At 45.5% G+C, this 19,758-nt stretch overlaps 1 protein-coding gene across 3 annotated transcripts in view; it reads left to right on the forward strand.

Annotated features, from left to right (window-relative positions):
- Positions 1–2,612: 2,612 nt before the first annotated feature.
- Positions 2,613–19,758, forward strand: part of TMCC3 (transmembrane and coiled-coil domain family 3) — a 272,744-nt gene continuing 255,598 nt past the window's right edge. For 2 of the 3 annotated variants that reach the window (XM_043446696.1, XM_043446699.1), the window contains exon 1: positions 2,613–2,754. Coding sequence is in view for 1 of the 3 variants with exons in the window: in XM_043446700.1 (XP_043302635.1) it covers positions 2,746–2,754 (9 nt within the window). In the remaining 2 variants the exon portion in view is untranslated. The remainder of the gene's footprint in view (positions 2,755–19,758) is intronic. The other variant, XM_043446700.1, reaches the window with a different exon arrangement.

Raw genomic sequence — 19,758 nt, forward strand, 5'->3', positions numbered from 1 at the left:
TTTTTCCAGTAGTCATGTATAGATGTGAGAGTTGGACTATAAAGAAATCTGAATGCAGAAGAATTGATGCTTTTGAACTGTGGTGTTGGAGAAGACTCTTGAGAGTCCTTTGGACTGCAAGGAGATCCAACCAGTCCATCCTAAAGGAGATCAGTCCTGGGTGTTCATTGGAAGGACTGATGCTGAAGCTGAAATTCCAATACTTTGGCCACCTTATGTGAAGAGTTGAGTCACTGGAAAAGACCCTGATGCTGGGAGGGATTGGGGGCAGGAGGAGAAGGAGGCGACAGAGGATGAGATGGTTGGATGGCATCACTAACTCAATAGACATGAGTTTGAGTAAACTCCAGAGATTGGTGATGGACAGGGAGGCCTGGTGTGCTGCAATCCATGGGTTCACAAAGAGTCGGACATGACTGAGCAACTGAACTGAATTGAACTGAACACTCTAAACTTCTCTTAGTAGTTCAGCTGGTAAAGAACCTGCCTGCAATGCAGGAGACCCCAGTTTGATTCCTGGGTCGGGACGATCCACCAGAGAAGGGATAGGCTACCCACTCCAGTTCTTGGGTTTCCCTGGTGGCTCACTGGTAGAGAATTTGCCTCCAATGTGAGAGATCTGAGTTCCATCCTTGGGTTGGGAAGATCCCCTGGAGAAGGGAATGGCTACCCACTCCAATATTCTGGCCTGGAGAATCCCATGGACTGTATAGAACATGGGGTTGCAAAGAGTCGGACATGACTGAGTGACTTTCACTTGTAGATAATACTTTAAACTAGAACTTTACTTCTGGACAGGTCTTTAATGCATTATATTTAGTCTAAGTTTTCATCTTATAGATGAGGAAGCCAAGGTTCAGAGATGGGAAGCAACTTATGTGATTTATGACAGGAGCTCATGTTTTAACTTTGAGTAACATTTTTCACTGCTGGATCTTTTATATGAAGCAGAACACAGGAGGGTAGTACTGCATTGGGATTAAGTGGATGGGTCCCGGAGTCAGACTGCCTGAGTTCAAATCCTGACTGTGCCACTAACAAGCTGTATAAGCCCGGCAAATTACTGACCCTCTCTGTAGCGCTCTCTAAAAAACCATAAAATTGTAGCACTCACTCATAGGGTTGTATGGATTCAAAGTGCTAACAGAGGTAAAGTCTGTGGTGCATAAGTGAGCACACTGGCTACAACTGTTATTTCCCCAAAGGCAAAATATCAAAGGCCAGTCTGAAGGATTCAGATCAGGGGAGCAAAAACTCCATGTACTTATGCATGCAGATCATGAATATGTAAAAAGGGGGTTAGCAGAGTTCATAAATTTCCTTTCTTTTTCTCCCAATACATCATCAGTCATCTCTCCTCTTATCTGTGCTGGTAGGCACCCAAGAGATATCTAGATGAACTATTTTCATTCATTTGATCATAAAAGTACTTAGTCTGTTTAATAATTGGTGCCGCTGACACTCTATCAAAGTTAGAAAATTATAGCAGTGTATCTTTGACAGCGGTAAGTGGTGATCTGCCAGAATAACTGGCAGTCAGGCAATGTAAAAGATGCAACATTCTCCCAAGTGTTTACCCAGCACAAGCCTTTGCATTCCTACTGCTGTTGCCTGCTTACCTGTCACAGCAGAGTTTGAAAACACAAGCGTCCTTGTAAGTTTTTCAAAGGCTTTTTTGGTAAACAAGGGATTTTTTTTTTCCCTTCTGTTCTACATTGAGTTCAGGCTGCCTTGAATTCTGTGCTATTTGATTTACTTTGTTCAGCAATAGAAGCTGAAAAGAGAAAGGCCAGGTTTCTTCCCGAAGATCTGCACACATCGTTCCATTCTAATTTGTTCTTGAAGAGTTGGCTCCTGCATACTCTGGCTCCAGGTGTGCGGTGTTTTCTTGATCAGGAGGACGATATCCCGTGTCCCTCATCCTTTCCCCAGCATTAGCAGTTGGGGATGGGCTTTCTCTGTTGTTTGGAGAAGTTGGGGTGGGGGTGGGGAGACTGTGAAGAGGAAGCTTAGCAAGCAGGGGTTTGCCAGGAAGACCTGTGGGTTCTTCAGTAATGAGGATGCCCTGGCCCTACCGAGTTCGTTCATCTGAACAAAACTAGATCATTTCTGTTCCGTGAGGCTGTCTTTCCTCCTGCCTCAGGCTGATCTGCGGTTTCCCACCCTTAAATTTTCCCCCCAGCCCTCCTCCCCCGACAAAGGTTTCTGAATGCTCAGGACTTCCAAAAGACAATCGCTGACTCTACTATAGAGGGGATGGGACACTAGCAGGCATCCTCCCATCCAACGGGCAGTACAGAAGTACTTTCAAAGTGGGGAGAACTCTCATTTCAGTTCTCCACCAATCCCTCTTGCTCCTTAAACCGCAGGGTCCCCACGTTCAACTCCAGCCGTCTCCCAGCGCTGGGGTGGCCGCGAGGACCGGCTCCTCTCCGGGTGGGGCGCGACCTCGAGAAGGAGAAGGGCGCAGCGGCCCGAGGAAGGTGGGGCCGTCGCGACCGGGGAGGAAGGCCCCCGGAGCGGGAGGTCCCGAGCTAGGCAGGCGGGAGGGGGCGGACCCGAGGACCCAGCCGCCTGGAAGCCACCGCCCCGCCCCGCCCCGGGCCGCGGGTCCGCTGGCTCGCCAGCCGCGGCGCACGCGTGTGCGGGCAGGGGCAGCGCGGCCATCCCCGCCAGCCGAGCGGCGCTCCCGCCCCGTCGCCTAGCGCCCGCGCCGCCGAGCCCGGCCAGCACCGTCCCGGCACCATGCGGAGGGTGAGTGTGCCTCGCCTCGGAGGCGCAAGGGGTCGGGGAGCGTGAGAGCGCGTCCCTCCCGCCCCGCTGCGGGGCGACGGGAGAGCCTCGCGGGGGAGCCGGGCGGGAAAGGCAGAGGACTGGGACGGCGGGTCTCGCGGGGCCGCGGCCGTAGCCTGGGCGAGCGGAAGAGGGCGGCGCCCTTCGGACGGTGTGGGGGGTACACGGGGGACCGTGGGATCCCTCCTCGCCCGAGGGCATCGGTTTCATCGGTTGCCTGCGGCCGCGCGGACACGTCGAGAGCTCTGTGTCCGCGCCTCCCCGAGGCCAAGATGGGCTCTTCCCCGCGCCCTGCGCCCCCAGTTTTGGGGAGAGCCCCTTTCCCCGCGTTCCCCAAGCCGGCTCGGCTCGCCGCTGGGTTCTGAGTTGGCGCCTAGCTCGCTCCTCGGGAGCCTTGTAAACTTTGCCGGCAGACGCGGTTCGGGCTCCCCTGGCGCACACGCAGGGAGCCGCGGGCCCCAGCCCGAGTCCTGCAAGGGACGGCGCCGCGGCGGGTGCGTGCGTTTGGAGGAGGTAGTGGTCCCTAGTCTTCTCCAGAAGTGCGCTCGCTTATGGCGTTGGAAGGCGCGAAGGGGTTTAAACTCTAGTCGCTCCCGCTAGCCAGGCGCTGCCCACCGACGGGAAGCCGCGCGGAGTCCGGGAGGCCGACTCGGGGCTGGGGGCGCCCTCGACAGCGGCTCCTTCCCCAAACCGCGAGTGTGAGGGTCTTGCTCACACCGTTCCCCCTCCACTAGAGCTCCTGGGGGGGAAACTCCAATCCACAGGCTGAACTGCAGGGTTTATTCCACCCCCAAGGAACAGTCTGAAGGTTGGTGATGCTTGTCCGCCCTGCAAAGCACGCTCACATGTCCTGTGCAGTTTGATCTTGCTTGTCTGCGGGAGCTGATTAACATGGAAGTGTTGGTGATTGACATGGAAGTGTCGGTGATTGACATGGAAGTGTCGGTGATTGACATCAAAGTACTGGTGATTTTCTGAGTTATCAGTCCCCATATGCCGTTTGGATCTTAATCTTGGGGACCAGGCTACTTTAATCAAATGCAGGATCTCGGCACTTACAGAGTAGAAGAGGGAGTAGCGGAAATTCAAGGAGATCCAGGTAGATACCGTGACATTTTCCCAGACCTCCTAAAGGCCAACCCTCATGACAGTTTATGTGCCAGAGCAGAGAGTGTTTTCTGAAGAGACAGGGTTGAGAGAGGAAATGGGAAAAACAGAGTAATTCACCGGAGCCTGTGAATTTCTCTGGGTTGGAGTTTGGGGTTGCCTTGTGACTAAGGTATGTGTGTGTTTGTTCAGTTCAGTCAGTACTTTCTGACTCTTTGAGAGTGTGTCCGGCTCCTCTGTCCATGGGATTTTCCAGACAAGGATACTGCAGTGGGTTGCGATTTCTCCTCCAGGGGATCTTCCTGACCCAGGTATCATACCCGCTTTCTCTTGCCTGTGTCTCCTGTGTTGGGAGGTGGATTACCACTTGAGCCGCCTAGGAAGCCCTATGTATGTGCTTATTAATTTGGTCACCTGTGACCCTTTCAAAGATTTCTTCCTCTCAGGGGTTAGGGTGTTTCAAAGGGAACTCTGACCTGTCCTTTGGCAGATGGTGCCAGGTTAAGACTTCTGTTTGGTGGGGGTGGGTGATATTTAGAGTGAGTTTATGTAGAGCAACTGTGAATTGGCCTCAGCTGCCTCTGGAAAGTCTATTAGTGAGCTGACCTGGAAATTTACCTGGCTTGCCTTTGGAGTGAGTCCAAACCTGCTCAGGTGTTTCTGGGGAGAACAGGATTCCAGCAGGGCTGGCCAGCTAGTTTGACACGCCTGGCATCAGAAGAGCAGCAGAAATGGAAACTGGCAGGGTTACTTGTTTAAACTCCAAATTCAGTAACCTCCTTTTACCTTGAGTGCCACTAGGGTTATAAAGGAAAGCAACTGAGATAGGATCTGTAGGACTAGGTAAGGTGTGTTAGATGGAGATTCTAGATTTGAGGATGGAGGGCATTGACCAAAGTATTTTGAAATGAGATTTGCATACTACCTTCTTTAGGATGAAAGAGCTGAATGCTTGCTAGAATGGCAGATTTCTGGGCTCAACCTCAGTCGTTTTATATGAGAACTTTTAGGACTGGAGCTCAGCAATTTGCATTTTAAACACCCACCACCACCACCACTATAAAGTAGTGAAAAGTGTTAGTGACTTTCAGTGTCACTCAGTCGTGTCTGACTCTTTGTGACCCCATGAACTGTAGCCCTCCAGGCTCTTCTCTCCATGAGATTCTCCAGACAAGAATACTGGAGTGGGTAGCCATTCCTTTCTCCAGGGAGTTGAACCCAGGTCTACTGCATTGCAGGCGGACTCTACCATCTGAGTCCACTCTACCATCTGAGCCACCGGGGAACCACCCCCGTAAGGCGTATGTATTAAACACTTGCTATGTGTGGGCACTGTTCTGAGCTCTAGGAGTACAGAGGGCAGATGATAGCTAAAAGCCTTGTTTTCTTGGAGGCTACATTCTGGTTGAGAAATTAGACGATACAGTAGTAAACAAATATTCAAATAATTTTACATAGTGATGAGTGCTATGAAAAAAAATAAAGCAGGATAATGGAATTGCTGCTAGCCGAAGCCAGTTGAGCTGTTTCAGATCCTGAAAGATGATGCTGTGAAAGTGCTGCACTCAGTGTCAGCAAATTTGTAAAACTCAGCAGTGGCCACAGACTGGAAAAAGTCAGTTTTCATTCCAATCCCAAAGAAAGGCAATGCCAAAGAATGCTCAAACTGTCGCACAATTGCACTTATCTTACACGCTAGTAAAGTAATGCTTAAAATTCTCCAAGCCAGGCTTCAGCAATACGTGAACTGTGAACTTCCAGATGTTCAAGCTGGTTTCAGAAAAGGCAGAGGAACCAGAGATCAAATTGCCAACATCTGCTGGATCATTAAAAAAGCAAGAGAGTTCCAGAAAAACATCTATTTCTGCTTTATTGACTATGCCAAAGCCTTTGACTGTGTGGATCACAATAAACTGGAAAATTCTGAAAGAGATGGGAATACCAGACCACCTGACCTGCCTCTTGAGAAACCTGTATGCGGGTCAGAAAGCAACAGTTAGAACTGGACATGGAACAACAGACTGGTTCCAAATAGGAAAAGGAGTACATCAAGGCTGTATATTGTCACCCTGCTTATTTAACTTCTATGCGGAATACATCAAGAGAAATGCTGGGCTGGAGGAAGCACAAGATGGAATCAAGATTGCTGGGAGAAATATCAATAACCTCAGATATGCAGATGACACCACTCTTATGGCAGAAAGTGAAGAAGAACTAAAGAGCCTCTTGATGAAAGTGAAAGAGGAGAGTGAAAAAGTTGGCTTAAAGCTCAACATGCAGAAAACAAAGATCATGGCGTCTGGTCCCATCACTTCATGGCAAATAGATGGGGAAACAGTGGAAACAGTGGCTGATTTTATTTTTCTGGGCTCCAAAATCACTGCAGATGGTGATTGCAGCCATGAAATTAAAAGACACTTACTGCTTGGAAGGAAAGTTATGACCAACCCTAGATAGCATATTAAAAAGCAGAGAAAAAAAAAAAAAAGCAGAGACATTACTTTGCCAACAAAGATCTGTCTAATCAAGGCTATGGTTTTTCCAGTGGTCATGTATGGATGTGAGAGTTGGACTATAAAGAAAGCTGAGCGCCAAAGAATTGATGCTTTTGAACTGTGGTGTTGGAAAAGACTCTTGAGAGTCCCTTGGGCTGCAAGGAGATCCAACCAGTCCATCCTAAAGGAGATCAGTCCTGGGTGTTCATTGGAAGGACTGATGTTGAAGCTGAAAGTCCAATACTTTGGCCTCCTGATGCAAAGAGCTGACTTATTTCAAAAGACCCTGATGCTGGGAAAGATTGAGGGCAGGAGGAGAAGGGGATGACAGAGGATGAGATGGTTGGGTGGCATCACCAACTTGATGGACATGGGTTTGGGTGGACTCCGGTAGTTGGTGACAGACAAGGAGGCTTGGTGTGCTGCAGTTCATGGGGTCGCAAAGAGTCGGACACAATTGAGCGACTGAACTGAACTGAACTGAAGCTTGTACTGCCAATAAACTACAGGCCAATAAGGTAAGAGATGAGTTGTTGAGGCAAGGAATAGCAACTTTATTTGGAAAGCCAGCAGACTGAGAAGATGGTGGACTAATGTCCCCCCAAAACCATCTTACCTAAGTTAGAATTCAGGCTGCTTTTATACTAAAATGGGAGGCAGTGTGGCTGACTGTTGCAAAGTCCTTGGTGCCAAAATCGCTTGTTTTTGCAGCTGTCCAGGAGGGTCTGGTCACAATGTTCCCATAAATCTTCAACAAGACTAAGGTTAATCTCTGTTCTGCAACTTTTTCTATCTATGTGGATGGGAAAGTGGTATACTTTTAAAGGTCAGAGTCTTGGGAGTGGGCTGTCCTATGTATTTCAGGCTATGGAGAACCTCCATGACTTAAGCTCAGGCAACAGAGCTCAAAAGTTAGAGCTAAAGGAATAGGTCAGTATGGAGTTGGGTTTGTTCTGTTACAGAATGGAAGGTGAACCCGGGAGTGAAGCCATTTTAGTTTGTGTGTGCAGGGAAGATGTTCCTAAGGAGTCGACATTTGAACTGTGAATTACACAGGAAAGGAAGTCAGCTATGCGAAGTTTTGAGGAAAGTGCTATAGACTGAAGAACATCAAATGCAAAGGCCCTGAAATAGGAGCAGGCATGGCCTGTGTGAGAAACAGAGAGAAGATACCAGAATTGAAGCAGAGTGGGGTGGGTAAGGGGTGAGGAGAGTGGAATGAAGAAATTTGGATTTAGGCCTAAATGCAGAGGGATGCTCTTTGTTTTTTTGTTTTTTTCACTTTATTAAGCTTTTCATTTTGTATTGGAGTATAGTTGATTATCAGTGTTGTGCTAGTTTGAGGTGAACAGTGAAGGGACTCAGCCATATGTATACATGTATCCATTCTCCTCCAAACTCCCCTCCCATCCAGCCTGCCACATAAGGATGAGCAGAGTTCCCTGTGCTATACAGTAGGTCCTTGTTGGTTAGAGGGATGCTCTTTAGAGAATTTTAATGAGAGGAGTAGAATGAGGTGGTCTGCTTTACTTGTTTGAAGATCAGTTTGGCTGTGTGTGTAGGATGGATTAGGGGATGGGAATGGTAGTGGGTGAGGAAGACCACCTTTGAGTGCAGGAGTGATGGAGCGGGGGTGGGGGGGGAGGTATTTTGGAGGTAAAGTCAACTGAAGTTGTTGATGTGGGAGGAAGGAATAAAGGTGCATAATGAAAATAGTGAGCATTCAGTGAACATTTACTGTGGTACACGTATTAACAAGAGCCCTGTGAAATAGTAACTCTTGTCACCATTCTACAGATGGAGTCAACAAGCTCAGGAACGTTGAGTATGTTGCTCTAGGCCACCCAGCTAAGTGTTGGAGCTGGGATTGGACCTGGGTTTGCCTGACCCCAAAACCCTGCTCTTGCCAGTCTACTCTGTTGCCTGCAAACTGCCTGCTCCTGTCTCGGATGTTTTCTGGCCCTGACAGGATAATTTTGCTGTTTGGAAGATGCATGTGGTGACCATTTAGCCATTGTAAATCAGTAAATGCAGAGGGAGGGACGACATTCTATTACAGTGGAAAGCAGTGACTATTTTCCCTGGTATTCCTGATTGAAAGGGAAAGTGCATGAGGGTGTTCAGAATGCCCAGTAACTGGGTTTCTCCAGGGAGAAGCTGGCATGGTGCATAAACCACTCTGCCCAGTGCTTTGAACCTCACGTGACCTCGAGAGAAGCCACCTGCTCGATTCTTCTTTCACCTCTTCATGTAGCTGGTTAACATTTTGTTCTCTATTTTGCATCCAAAATGACCTCCTTCCTATGAGAGCCAAGGATTTCAAGAGTTACTTTTAAAACTTATTTGTATTCGGTGGAGAATAGATGCATGTATGTGTATGGCTGGGTCCCTTTGCTGTTCACCTAAAACTGTGACAACATTGTTAATTGGCTATACCCCTAAACAAAATAGAAAGTTTAAAGTTTGGAGTAGTCGGGGGTGGTGGGAGAAGGAGGAGGCAGCAGTGAATCGCTTATAAATGACTTCGAAGCAGGACCTGGAGCCTCAATTCCAGGAGGATGATGGTTATCCATGACCAAGAAGGAAAGACCTGAGACATGAAATCAGCGATTGCCACCCTTCAATGTGAGGCAGCGGGCCCCGAGAGAGGGGAATAACTGCCACCTGGCCTGTGTTTGTCTGCAGCCACTCCAAACACTCCCTGTGGTGAACCCAAAGGAAATTCTGAGAATGCAGGATAACAGGCCCCAGTTACCTTAGATGCCCTGTGACGTGCAACCAGAGGATTATGCATTCTGAAAAAGACATAATTCAAAGGACTGTCTCCAACCGGAGAGAAGGACCCTTATCAGATGACACAGATTTACATCAAAATAAAGATGATGTGCAGAGAAAATCAATGCCCCCAAAGTGATTACAGCCACTCCTCCAAACAGATCCAGCAGGAATAACTGCAAAAGTCACCTTGGGGCCCCTTAATAGAACAGGGTGCGAGCTCCACGACCCCAACTAAGTAGGGTCTATGAGTTCAGTGTCAACATTAAAGAAGTTACAGAAGACTGACTATCACCCCAATAAAGATTTCTTGGGGTTCACATCTCAAGAAAAATTTGAAGTAGGAGATAGATGGGTCCCTGGGCTGAACAGCTGGTGATTTTCAAATTGAGCAAAACTGAAGTTTGTCCTCAGCCAGACAAGAAAGACATGCATTTCCCTTCCTCCATTAATATGGAGGGAAAAACCTGATGGGGGAATTTGTGCACTGGAAAGGAAAAAAGAGGAATGAGTTTTTCTTTTTCACTTCTCTGAGAGCAAAGAAGATAAAGAAAACAGTGAGTAGGCCTGAACATTCCGGGTTTATTTTAATTTCAGTTCAGTAACTCAGTGGTGTCCGACTCTTTGTGACTCCATGGACTGCAGCGTGCCAAGCCTCCCTGTCCATCACCAACACCTGGAGTTTACTCACACTCATGTTGTCCATTGTGTCAGTGATGCCATTGAACCATCTCATCCTCTGTCATCCCCTTCTCCTCCTGCCTTCAACCTTTCCCAGCATCAGGGTCTTTTCAAATGAGTCAGCTCTTTGCATCAGGTGGCCAAAGTATTGGAGTTTCAGCTTCAACATCAGTCCTTCCAATGAACACTCAGGACTGATCTCCTTTAGGGTGGACTGGTTGGATCTCCTTGCAGTCCAAGGGACTCTCAAGAGTCTTCTCCAACACCACAGTTCAAAGGCATCAATTCTTTGGCGCTCAGCTTTCCTTATAGTCCAACTCTCACATCCATACATGACCACTGGAAAAACCAGAACTTTGACTAGATGGACCTTTGTCTTTGCTTTTTAATATGCTATCTAGGTTGGTCATAACTTTCCTTCCAAGGAATATACGTCTTTTAATTTCATGGCTGCAGTTACCATCTGCAGTGATTTTGAAGCCCAAGAAAATAAATTCTGTCACTGTTTCCACTGTTTCCCCATCTATTTGCTATGAAGTGATGGGACCAGATGCCACTTTTTCACTCTCCTCTTTCACTTTCATCAAGAGGCTCTTTAGTTCTTCTTCACTTTCTGCCATAAGGGTGGTGTCATCTGCATAGCTGAGGTTATTGATATTTCTCCTGGCAATCTTGATTCCAGCTTGTGCTTCATCCAGCCCAGCGTTTCTCATGATGTACTCTGCATTTAAGTTAAATAAGCAGGGTGACACTATACAGCCTTGATGTACTCCTTTTCCTATTTGGAACCAGTCTGTTGTTCCATGTCCAGTTCTAACTATCGCTTCCTGACCTGCATACAGGTTTCTCAAGAGGCAGGTCAGGTGGTCTGGTATTCCCATCTATTTAAGAATCTTCCTGAGTTTGTTGTGGTCCACACAGTCAAAGGCTTTGGCGTAGTCAATAAAGCAGAAATAGATGTTTTTCTGGAACTCTTGCTTTTTCGATGATCTAGTGGATGTTGGCAATTTGATCTCTGGTTCCTCTGCCTTTGCTAAATTCAGCTTGAACATCTGGAAGTTCACTGTTCACATACCATTGAAGCCTGACTTGGAGAATTTTGAGCATTACTTTACTCACATGTGAGATGAGTACAATTATGTGGTAGTTTGAGCATTTTTTGGCATTGCCTTTCTTTGGGATTGGAATGAAAACTGACCTTTTCCGGTCTGTGGCCACTGCTGAATTTTCCAAATTTGCTGACATTGAGTGCAGCACTTTCACAGCATCATCTTTTAGGATTTGAAATAGCTCAACTGGAATTCCATCACCTCCACTAGCTTTGTTTTTATTGATGCTTCCTAAGGCCCAAGTGACTTCACACTCCAGGATGTCTGGCTCTAAGTGAGTGATCACACCATTGTGATTATCTGGGTTGTGAAGATCTTTTTTGTGCAGTTCTTCTGTGTATGCTTGCCACCTCTTCTTATCTTCTGCTTCTATTAAGTCCATACCATTTCTGACCTTTATTGTGCCCATCTTGGCATGAAATGTTCCTTTAGTATCTCTAATTTTCTTGAAGAGATCTCTAGTCTTTCCCATTCTATTTTTTTCCTCTATTTCTTTGCATTGATCACTGAGGAAGCCTTTCTTGTCTCTGCTGTTCTTTGGAACTCTGCATTCAAATGGGTATATCTTCCCCTTTCTCCTTTGCTTTTTGTTTCTCTTCTTTTCACAGCTATTTGTAAGGTCTCCTCCGACAGCCATTTTGCCTTTTTGCATTTCTTTTCCATGGGGATGATCTTGATCCCTGCCTCCTGTACAGTGTCATGAACCTCCATCCATAGTTCTTCAGGGACTCTATCTATCAGATCTAATCCCTTGAATCTATTTTTCACTTCCACTGTATAATTGTAAGGGATTTGATTTAGGTCATACCTGAATGGTCTAGTGGTTTTCCCTCCTTTCTTCAATTTAAGTCTGAGTTTGGCAATAAGGAGTTCATGATCTGAGCCACAGTCAGCTCCCGGTCTTATTTTTGCTGACTGTATAGATCTTCTCCATCTTTGGCTGCAAAAAATATAATCAATCTGATTTCAGTATTGACCATCTGGTAATATCCTTATGTAGAGTCTTCTCTTGTGTTGTTGGAAGAGGGTGTTTGCTATGACCAGTGCGTTCTCTTGGCAGAACTCTGTTAGCCTTTGCCCTATTCTGTACTCCAAGGCCAAACTTGCCTGTTACTCCAGGTGTTTCTTGACTTCCTCCTTTTGCATTCCAGTCCTCTATAATGAAAAGGACATCTTTTTTGGGTGTTAGTTCTAGAAGGTCTTATAGGTCTTTATAGAATCGTTCAACTTCAGCTTCTTCAGCATTACTGATCAGGGCATAGACTTGGATTACTGTGATATTGAATAATTTGCCTTGGAAACGAATGGAGATCATTTGTCATTTTTGAGGTTTCATCCAACTACTGTATTTTGGACTCTCTTGTTGACTATGATGGCTGCTCCATTTCTTCTCAGGGATTCTTGCCCACAGTAGTAGATGTAATGGTCATCTGAGTTAAATTCACCCATTTCAGTCCATTTTAGTTTGCTGAGTCCTAAAATGTTGACGTTCCCTCTTGCCGTCTCCTGTTTGACTGCTTTCAATTTGCCCTGATTCATGAACCTAATATTCCAGGTTCCTATTCAGTATTGCTCTTTATAGCATCGGACTTTCCTTCCATCACCAGTCACATCCACAACTGGGTGTTGTTTTTGCTTTGGCTCCGTCTCTTCATTCTTTCTGTAGTTATTTTTCCACTGATCTCCAGTAGCATATTGGGCACCTACCTACCTGGGGAGTTCATCTTTCAGTGTCCTATCATTTTGCCTTTTCATACTGTTCATGGGGTTCTCAAGGCAAGAATACTGAAGTGGTTTGCCATTCCCTTCTCCAGTAGACCACATTCCGTCAGACCTCTCCACCATGACCTGACCATCTTGGGTGGCCCCACATGGCATGGCTTAGTTTTATTGAGTTAGACAAGGCTGTGGTCCATATGATCAGATCGGTTAGCTTTCTGTGATTGTGGTTTTCAATCTGTCTGCCCTCTGATGGAGAAGGATTAGAGTGCTTCTCATTCTGCACGTCTGTAACTAAGTTTGCTTTTCTGCCCTCTATGCTAAATACATCCCCTATCTGGTGTTTACCTTACAACACCCTTCCCCTTGTAGTTACATGTCAGAAAGAAGGCCTCAGAGCCACCAAACTGCCAGATGCAGTTACTGGGTTACTGACACCAGTTTATGACTGTCTATGAAACAATCCAAGAGGAAGAAATTAAGATCCTGTCACCTTTGCTTCCTCATCACAGACTCCTGACTGCGAGCACGTGCCTTAGGGGTATAGTTCCTGAGGCAGGAGCATACTGTGTTCCCCTCTCTGCCAGCTGACAATGAAAACATTCTATTTCTTCAAAAAAAAAAAAAAAAGTTTAAAGTTTGAAAAAAAGAGTTAGAAATCAGTCGTGGACAAATAACGACAATGGTAGTTACCACTTATTGATGGCTTCTTTGTGCCAGGCATGGGTCATCTCCCTTCATGTTTGTAACAGCTTTAAAGTTACAATGAACAAGTGATACATTTACATAAAATTTAAAAGATAGGAAGTTTTCAGTGAACATTGTTCCTCCTACTCTTGCTCAACTGGCTGCTTCCCTCCCCCTAGAAATAACTGAGGTTAAACCCATTTCTTGTGTACTTTCAGAAATAGTCTATGCAGAGAGACACAGCAGATGTATATTCATAGCCCCCCCCTTTTTACACACAAATGTAAATGTTAACATATAATGCTAACATATAAATGCACTTTGCTTTTTTCTGTGTACACAAGATTGATGTTTGTAGAGCTACCTCTTCTTTTTATGGCCTCACGTGGTACCTTTATATGGATCTGCTGGAACTGGTTTTTCTAGCCTTGCTACTATCAGCGGTGCTGAATACTCTTATACATACATGATTTCATATGAGTATATCTGTGTGATAAATTTCTGGATCAACTGATGCAAATGTCTTTACCTTTGTTAGGTAAAGCAGCATAGTGTTGGGGAGGTATCTATATAAATATATAGACACATAGATATAGCACATATTTAGGAGCCGGATTGCCTGGGGTGGACTCGACTGCCGTTTAAACAGTATGTGCGTGTCATTTAACCTCTCTTTAACTCCCTTGCCTGACTTGTAAAATAGGAATGAGAGTAATGCCTACTTAACATGATAGTTAGGAAGGTTGTATTAGTTACTTTGTGTTGATTTGTTAAATAATCCCAAAGCTTAGCGACTTAAGACAATAGCTGTTTTACTCAGCTCATGAGTCAGTAGGTTGGCTGGGTGGCTCTTCTTGGCTTGGCTCCACTGAGTTCTCTCCTGCTTTGTGGTCCTGGTGGGTCAGCTGATAGCTGGAGGATCTAGGGTGGCCTCACTTGTTTCTGGCAGTCGACAAGTGAGTAGGTCTTTGGGGACCTTGTTTGGGGTGGCAGATCTTCATGTGGAGGTCTCAGGATTCAAAAAAGCAGCAAGAGATGGCAAATCCCAAAGCACAAGCATTTTTCAGATCTCTGCTTATGTCGTATTTGCTGCTGTTCCATTGACCAAAGCAGGTATCCGGCCAGCCTCAGAGTCCATGTGGGAGGGGACTCTCCAAAGGCAAGGATACAGTAAGGGGAATCATTGCCCCCATTTTGGCAAACAGTCTGCCACAAAAATTGAATAAGTTAATAGTTGTAAAGTGACTGACTAGTACGGTGCCTGGCATATTGTAAGTACTGTGTAAGTTTGTTAAATTGAAAAAAGAAAGAGGTATTACCAAACTGAAGAATTGATGCTTTCAAACTATGTTGCTAGGCAAGACTCTTGACAGTCCCTTGGACAGCAAGGAGATCAAACCAGTCAATCCTAGAGGAAATCAACCCTGAATGTTCATTGGAAGGGCTGATGCTGAAGCTCAAACTCCAATACTTTGGCCACCTGATTCAAAGAACCAACTCACTGGAAAAGACCCTGATGCTGGGAAAGATTGGAGGAGGAGGAGGGGTGACAGAAGACAAGATTGGTGACACAGGTTGGATGGCATCACCGACTCAGTGGACATGGTTTTGAGCAAACTCTGGGAGATAGTGAAGGACAGGGAAGCCTGGCGTGCTGCGGTCCATAGAGTCACAAAGAGTTGGACACAGCTTAGTGACTGAACACCACCATCAATTACCAATCTGCCCTCACTCTTCACCTCCATTTGCTATGTGTTAGTGCTATCTTCCCATTTCTTTCTGACACTGTAGCAATGTGATTTATCCGTGAAGAGGTGGGTATTCTTGTTCCGATTTCACATATAGAAAAAGTGATGCTCAGAGATGTCTAGTCATTTTTTTCAGATGCTCTGGGTCAGAAAACAGTGCGAATCCTTTGTGTGTCTGACTCTAAAGCCCTGCAGCTTGTCTTGGTGCTCTGGGTGGGGACACCACTTCTGTGTCTCTGACACAGTGCTCAGCCCTCCTCCCCGCCCTCTCATTTCATGACCCCGATGTCCACTTCACATTTGGGTCTTACCAAGTCGAGAGGGATCTGTGATCCTGTTGCAGTCTTTCACAGTGACTTTAATTTCATCCTGGCTCGCCAGATTCACGGTAAAGTGTCAACCACAGAGACAGTAGGCTCTGTGCATGCGAAGGGATGATAAAGGGAAACCTGTCACTTTATCTCTTTTAAATTCAGAAAGTAGTTGAGTCTGACCTTATTTTGTTTATTCTTTCTTCTCTTCCATTCCTTACATCTTTTTTTGCTTCACTTTCTCCTTTTCAAGGCAGAAATCCCATTCCCCAAGGGGCAGACGTGAAGGTAGGAGACACGATTTCATAGTGGTTCAGGACTTGATCTCTGGAAACAGATTGCCTGGATTCAAATCCAGCTCAGCTATTTATTGGCCTTGTGACTTGGATTGGCTCACTTGCCTTAACGGATTTTTCTGAAGGCTGAGTAATAATCTGTTCAAAGCGCTCTGTTATTATTATGTAGCAGATGACTTTTGCTTCTGTCTTCTTCATTCTATTTCACATCCCTGCTCCTCCAAACCTATTCTTCTGTCCCTAGATATGTCTGACACTTACGGAGCCCTTACTCTAAGTGCCTTATGTGTAATTAGCTCATTTAATCCTCACAGCAAACCTCTGAAATAAGTGCCATATTATCCCCGTGTTCAAGTGAGGAAGCTGGAGACGCTGAGCAGCTAAGTAATTTGCCCAGCATACCACAGCCAATAAATGATGTAGCAGGGATTTTAAACCAGGCATCCTGGCACCAGAGTCTGTGTTCTTAATGTTTATGCTAATAAAAAAAAAGAATGGGATGGAAGGTTGGGGATATAAAATGGAGAGCTTCTGTACTAGGTAACTGCTGGTGAACTCGCGGGCAGCCTCCATCCTTGGCAGCTGTTAAGCATAGCCACCTGAGCCTTAGACCAAAAATCCTTGCACAAAAAAACATAAATGAATGAACTTTCAGTCCTTTTGCCAAAAACCTTTCCACTTCAGTCATGGTAATCCTAACAAGATTTTAGGCATTATGTCTCTCTTGTAACCGAGGTGTTGACCTTTGAAAATACATGGGGCTTTTTTTTTTTTTTTTAAAGGTTTGAGAATCAAGCTGGCTAGATCTGAGGCTTGCCACCTCTTGCTCCTTTTGATGGAGTGCTTCTCTGGTGGCAAACAATGCTTGCCAAAGCAGCAGAGGGGATAAAACATAAACACTGCAGGTAATTCATGGCTTTCTGAATTTAGAGCCCTGCATATCTTCAGGTTGAAGGAGACAACTGAGGTGGTTTCATAAGCATTGTTTGTACATGGACTAAATGTAACGAGGTAACGCTCATGGAATAGATATTTCAAATGAACATCCTAATATGTGCTCGGCATCCATGGTGAGTAAATGATCTCTGCGTGGCCTTGGTCTCCTCAGAGGGCTTGGAGTCTGTCTGAGGAGGTGGTGAAGCAGATCTGTGAGTGGTGGCATGCTGTTGCAATGAAGGTGGAGGTTGTTGTTCAGTTGTTGGGTCGCTCAGTCATGTCCGACTCTTTGCGACCCCATGGACTGCATTACACCAGGCTTCCCTGTCCTTCACCAACTCCCGGAGTTTACTCAAACTCATGTCCATTGAATTGGTGATGCTATCCATCCATCTTGTCCTCTGTCATCCCCTTCTTCTCCTGCTTTCAGTCTTTCCCAGCATCAGAATCTTTTTTAATGAGTTGGCTCTTTGCATCAAGTGGCCAAAGTATTGGAGTTTCAGTTTCAGCATCAGTCCTTCCAATGAATATTCGGGATTGATTTCCTTTAGGGTTGACTGGTTTGATCTCCTTGCAGTCCAAGGGACTCTCAAAAGCCTTCTCCAGCACCACATTTCAAAAGCGCTCAGCCTTCTTTATGGTCCACCTCTCACATCCATACATGACTACTGGAAAAACCATACCTTTGACTATACGGACCTTTGTTGGCAAGCTAGAAGTTCCTCACTTACTCAGGGCAGAGGTGGAGGGAAGGTTCATAAAAGCTTTCAGACAGAATGACTGTTAATAGAGACTTGAAGTGTGAGCAGGGCAACCAGGAAGGAGGAGGAGGATTTCATTCCAGGTGGGATGAGCAGCGTGTGCAAACTGGGGAGAGGCGTGGCGCCCGAAAGAAGCCAGAAGCCTTTAGAGCAGCTGATGCCTAGAACACAGGGAGTGCACAGGAGCTGAGGAGGGAGAGAGAAGGGGAAAGGCCCAGCCGGCGGTGTAGGTCATGTTGAGAAGTGTCCAGAGAACGACCAAAAGCCATTGAGAGCTTCTAAGCAGATTTTTGAAAATCAGACATTTGCTTCAGGAGTTTCCTTTGGCCATAAGGTGGAGTATGGACTGGAGGTGGAAAGTTGGGGTAGGAAGCCTGGTTAGGAGGCTAGTAGTCATTGATCCAGATGACCGTGACCAGGGGGGTAAAGGGAAATGGCTTGTTCTGTTTGAGTGGTGTTTTGGCAGCAGAGTCAGTAGAACTTAGTGACTGATAGGCTGCAGTGGGGGCTTCCCTGGTGGCTCAGCGGTAACGAATCTGCCCGCAATGCAGGAGATCCAGATTCAGTCCCTGGGTTGGGAAGATCTCCTGGAGGAGGACATGGCTAGCTCACTCCAGTATTCTTGCCTGGAGAATCCCATGGACAGAGAAGCCTGGTGGCCTGCAACTATAGGGTTGCTCAGAGTCAGATACGACTGAGGAACTAAGTATTAGCAGCAGGATGCAGAGGATCAGGGAGGACAGGGGTTAAGGATGACAGACTTATAACCTTTGATGTTTTATTATATCTGCATATATCCTTAAGCAAGACATACTGTTATTTTGCCTGTCTTTAAACTTTATATGTATCACAACGTATATACCATATGTGCATGTATGAATGCATTATGTATTCTTATAATTTGCTTTTTTGCATTGTGTGGCATTTATCCATTTGATACCCAAAGCTGATAATGCACTTTTATAGTATGTTCACGAAATAAAATAACTGTGTAATTAAGTTATCCTTTCTCTTTTTGCCATACATTTAGGTTGTTTTAAAGCAGTGCTGCTCTATTATTCTGTGTATCTACTTGTTTGCCAGGGTGTTTAGAGGTGGGGTAGTGGGACAGTGTTCTTGCCTGGAGAATCCCAGGGACCGGGGAGCCTGGTGGGCTGCCGTCTCTGGGGTCACACAGAGTCGGACACGACTGAAGCGACGTAGCTGCAACAGCAGTGGGACTGCACGGTAATCATACTGTCCGCTCTGCTAGATACTGCCATACTCTTCTCTAAAGAGACTGATCAGCAGTTTATGAATGGCCTGTATTTTTACCAAACACTTGGTACTGTCAAGAGTGTAACTTTTTTTTTTCAAATCAGACAGGGGTAAAATATTATCTCACTGTGGTTTTAATTTGTGTTTCTCTGATTACAAGTATAGTTGAACATATTTTTTTGCATTGATTTGCCATTCAAGTTTCCTCTTTTGTGAAATATCAGTTCATAGCTTTTGCTTATTTCTCTTTTATAGTGTCTTTTTCTTACTGAGTTGCAATGTTTCCAGTTTATCTTTTTTAATAGAATAGTTTAAATTTTAATGTGTTTGAGGTTGCCAATTCATTCCTTTGTGGTTTGTGCTTTTTGTTTCATAAGGAGTCCTTCCCTGTCTGCAGACTAAAGATATTTACCTGTGTTTTTCCTAAAAAGAATTTAAACTTTGCCTTTAGTATTTAGACCATTAACCCACTTGATATTAAGTTCAACATATTAAGTGAGTTAGGAATTTAGTATTTCCCCCCATACTGATAACCAACCACTTCAGCAACACTTACTGAACCTCCATCCTTTCCTCACGAATGTGAAGTGCCACCATTTGCATTTATCAAGTTTCCATATATGGATGAATTTGTGGCCTCTTTTTTCAGATCTTAGTTACTACTTATTTATACTAACGCCTGATGTCAGATAGTAGTGTCACCTCACCTCATTGGACTTGAGTATGTTTAAATGCTTTGTTCATTGACGTGTCTACTACCTAGAACAATGACAGCTCATAGGAGGGGCTCAGTAAATATCTATTGAATGGCTGAAGCAATCTCATGTGGTGACAGCTAAGTCAGTAGTCCAGCAGTTCCTGACACTCTGGACAGTAGCTTACCTTTGGGAAGGGGAGGAGGAGACAGTCAGGAACACCATCTCTCGCTTCTTCCCTCCCTTACTCTGTGTTGCCTTTTGTCTCTTCTCATTCAGATCAAACTTTAGGAGAATGAATACTCAGCCAGCCCAACAATTACTGCTCAATGTGGCTTCAACTTGCAAGTACAAGGTTAAGTGAGGTTGCTGCTAATTGTGACCTTGG

This window comes from Cervus canadensis, chromosome 25 (assembly GCF_019320065.1).
Source record: "Cervus canadensis isolate Bull #8, Minnesota chromosome 25, ASM1932006v1, whole genome shotgun sequence".
Classification (NCBI taxonomy): Eukaryota; Metazoa; Chordata; class Mammalia; order Artiodactyla; family Cervidae; genus Cervus; species Cervus canadensis.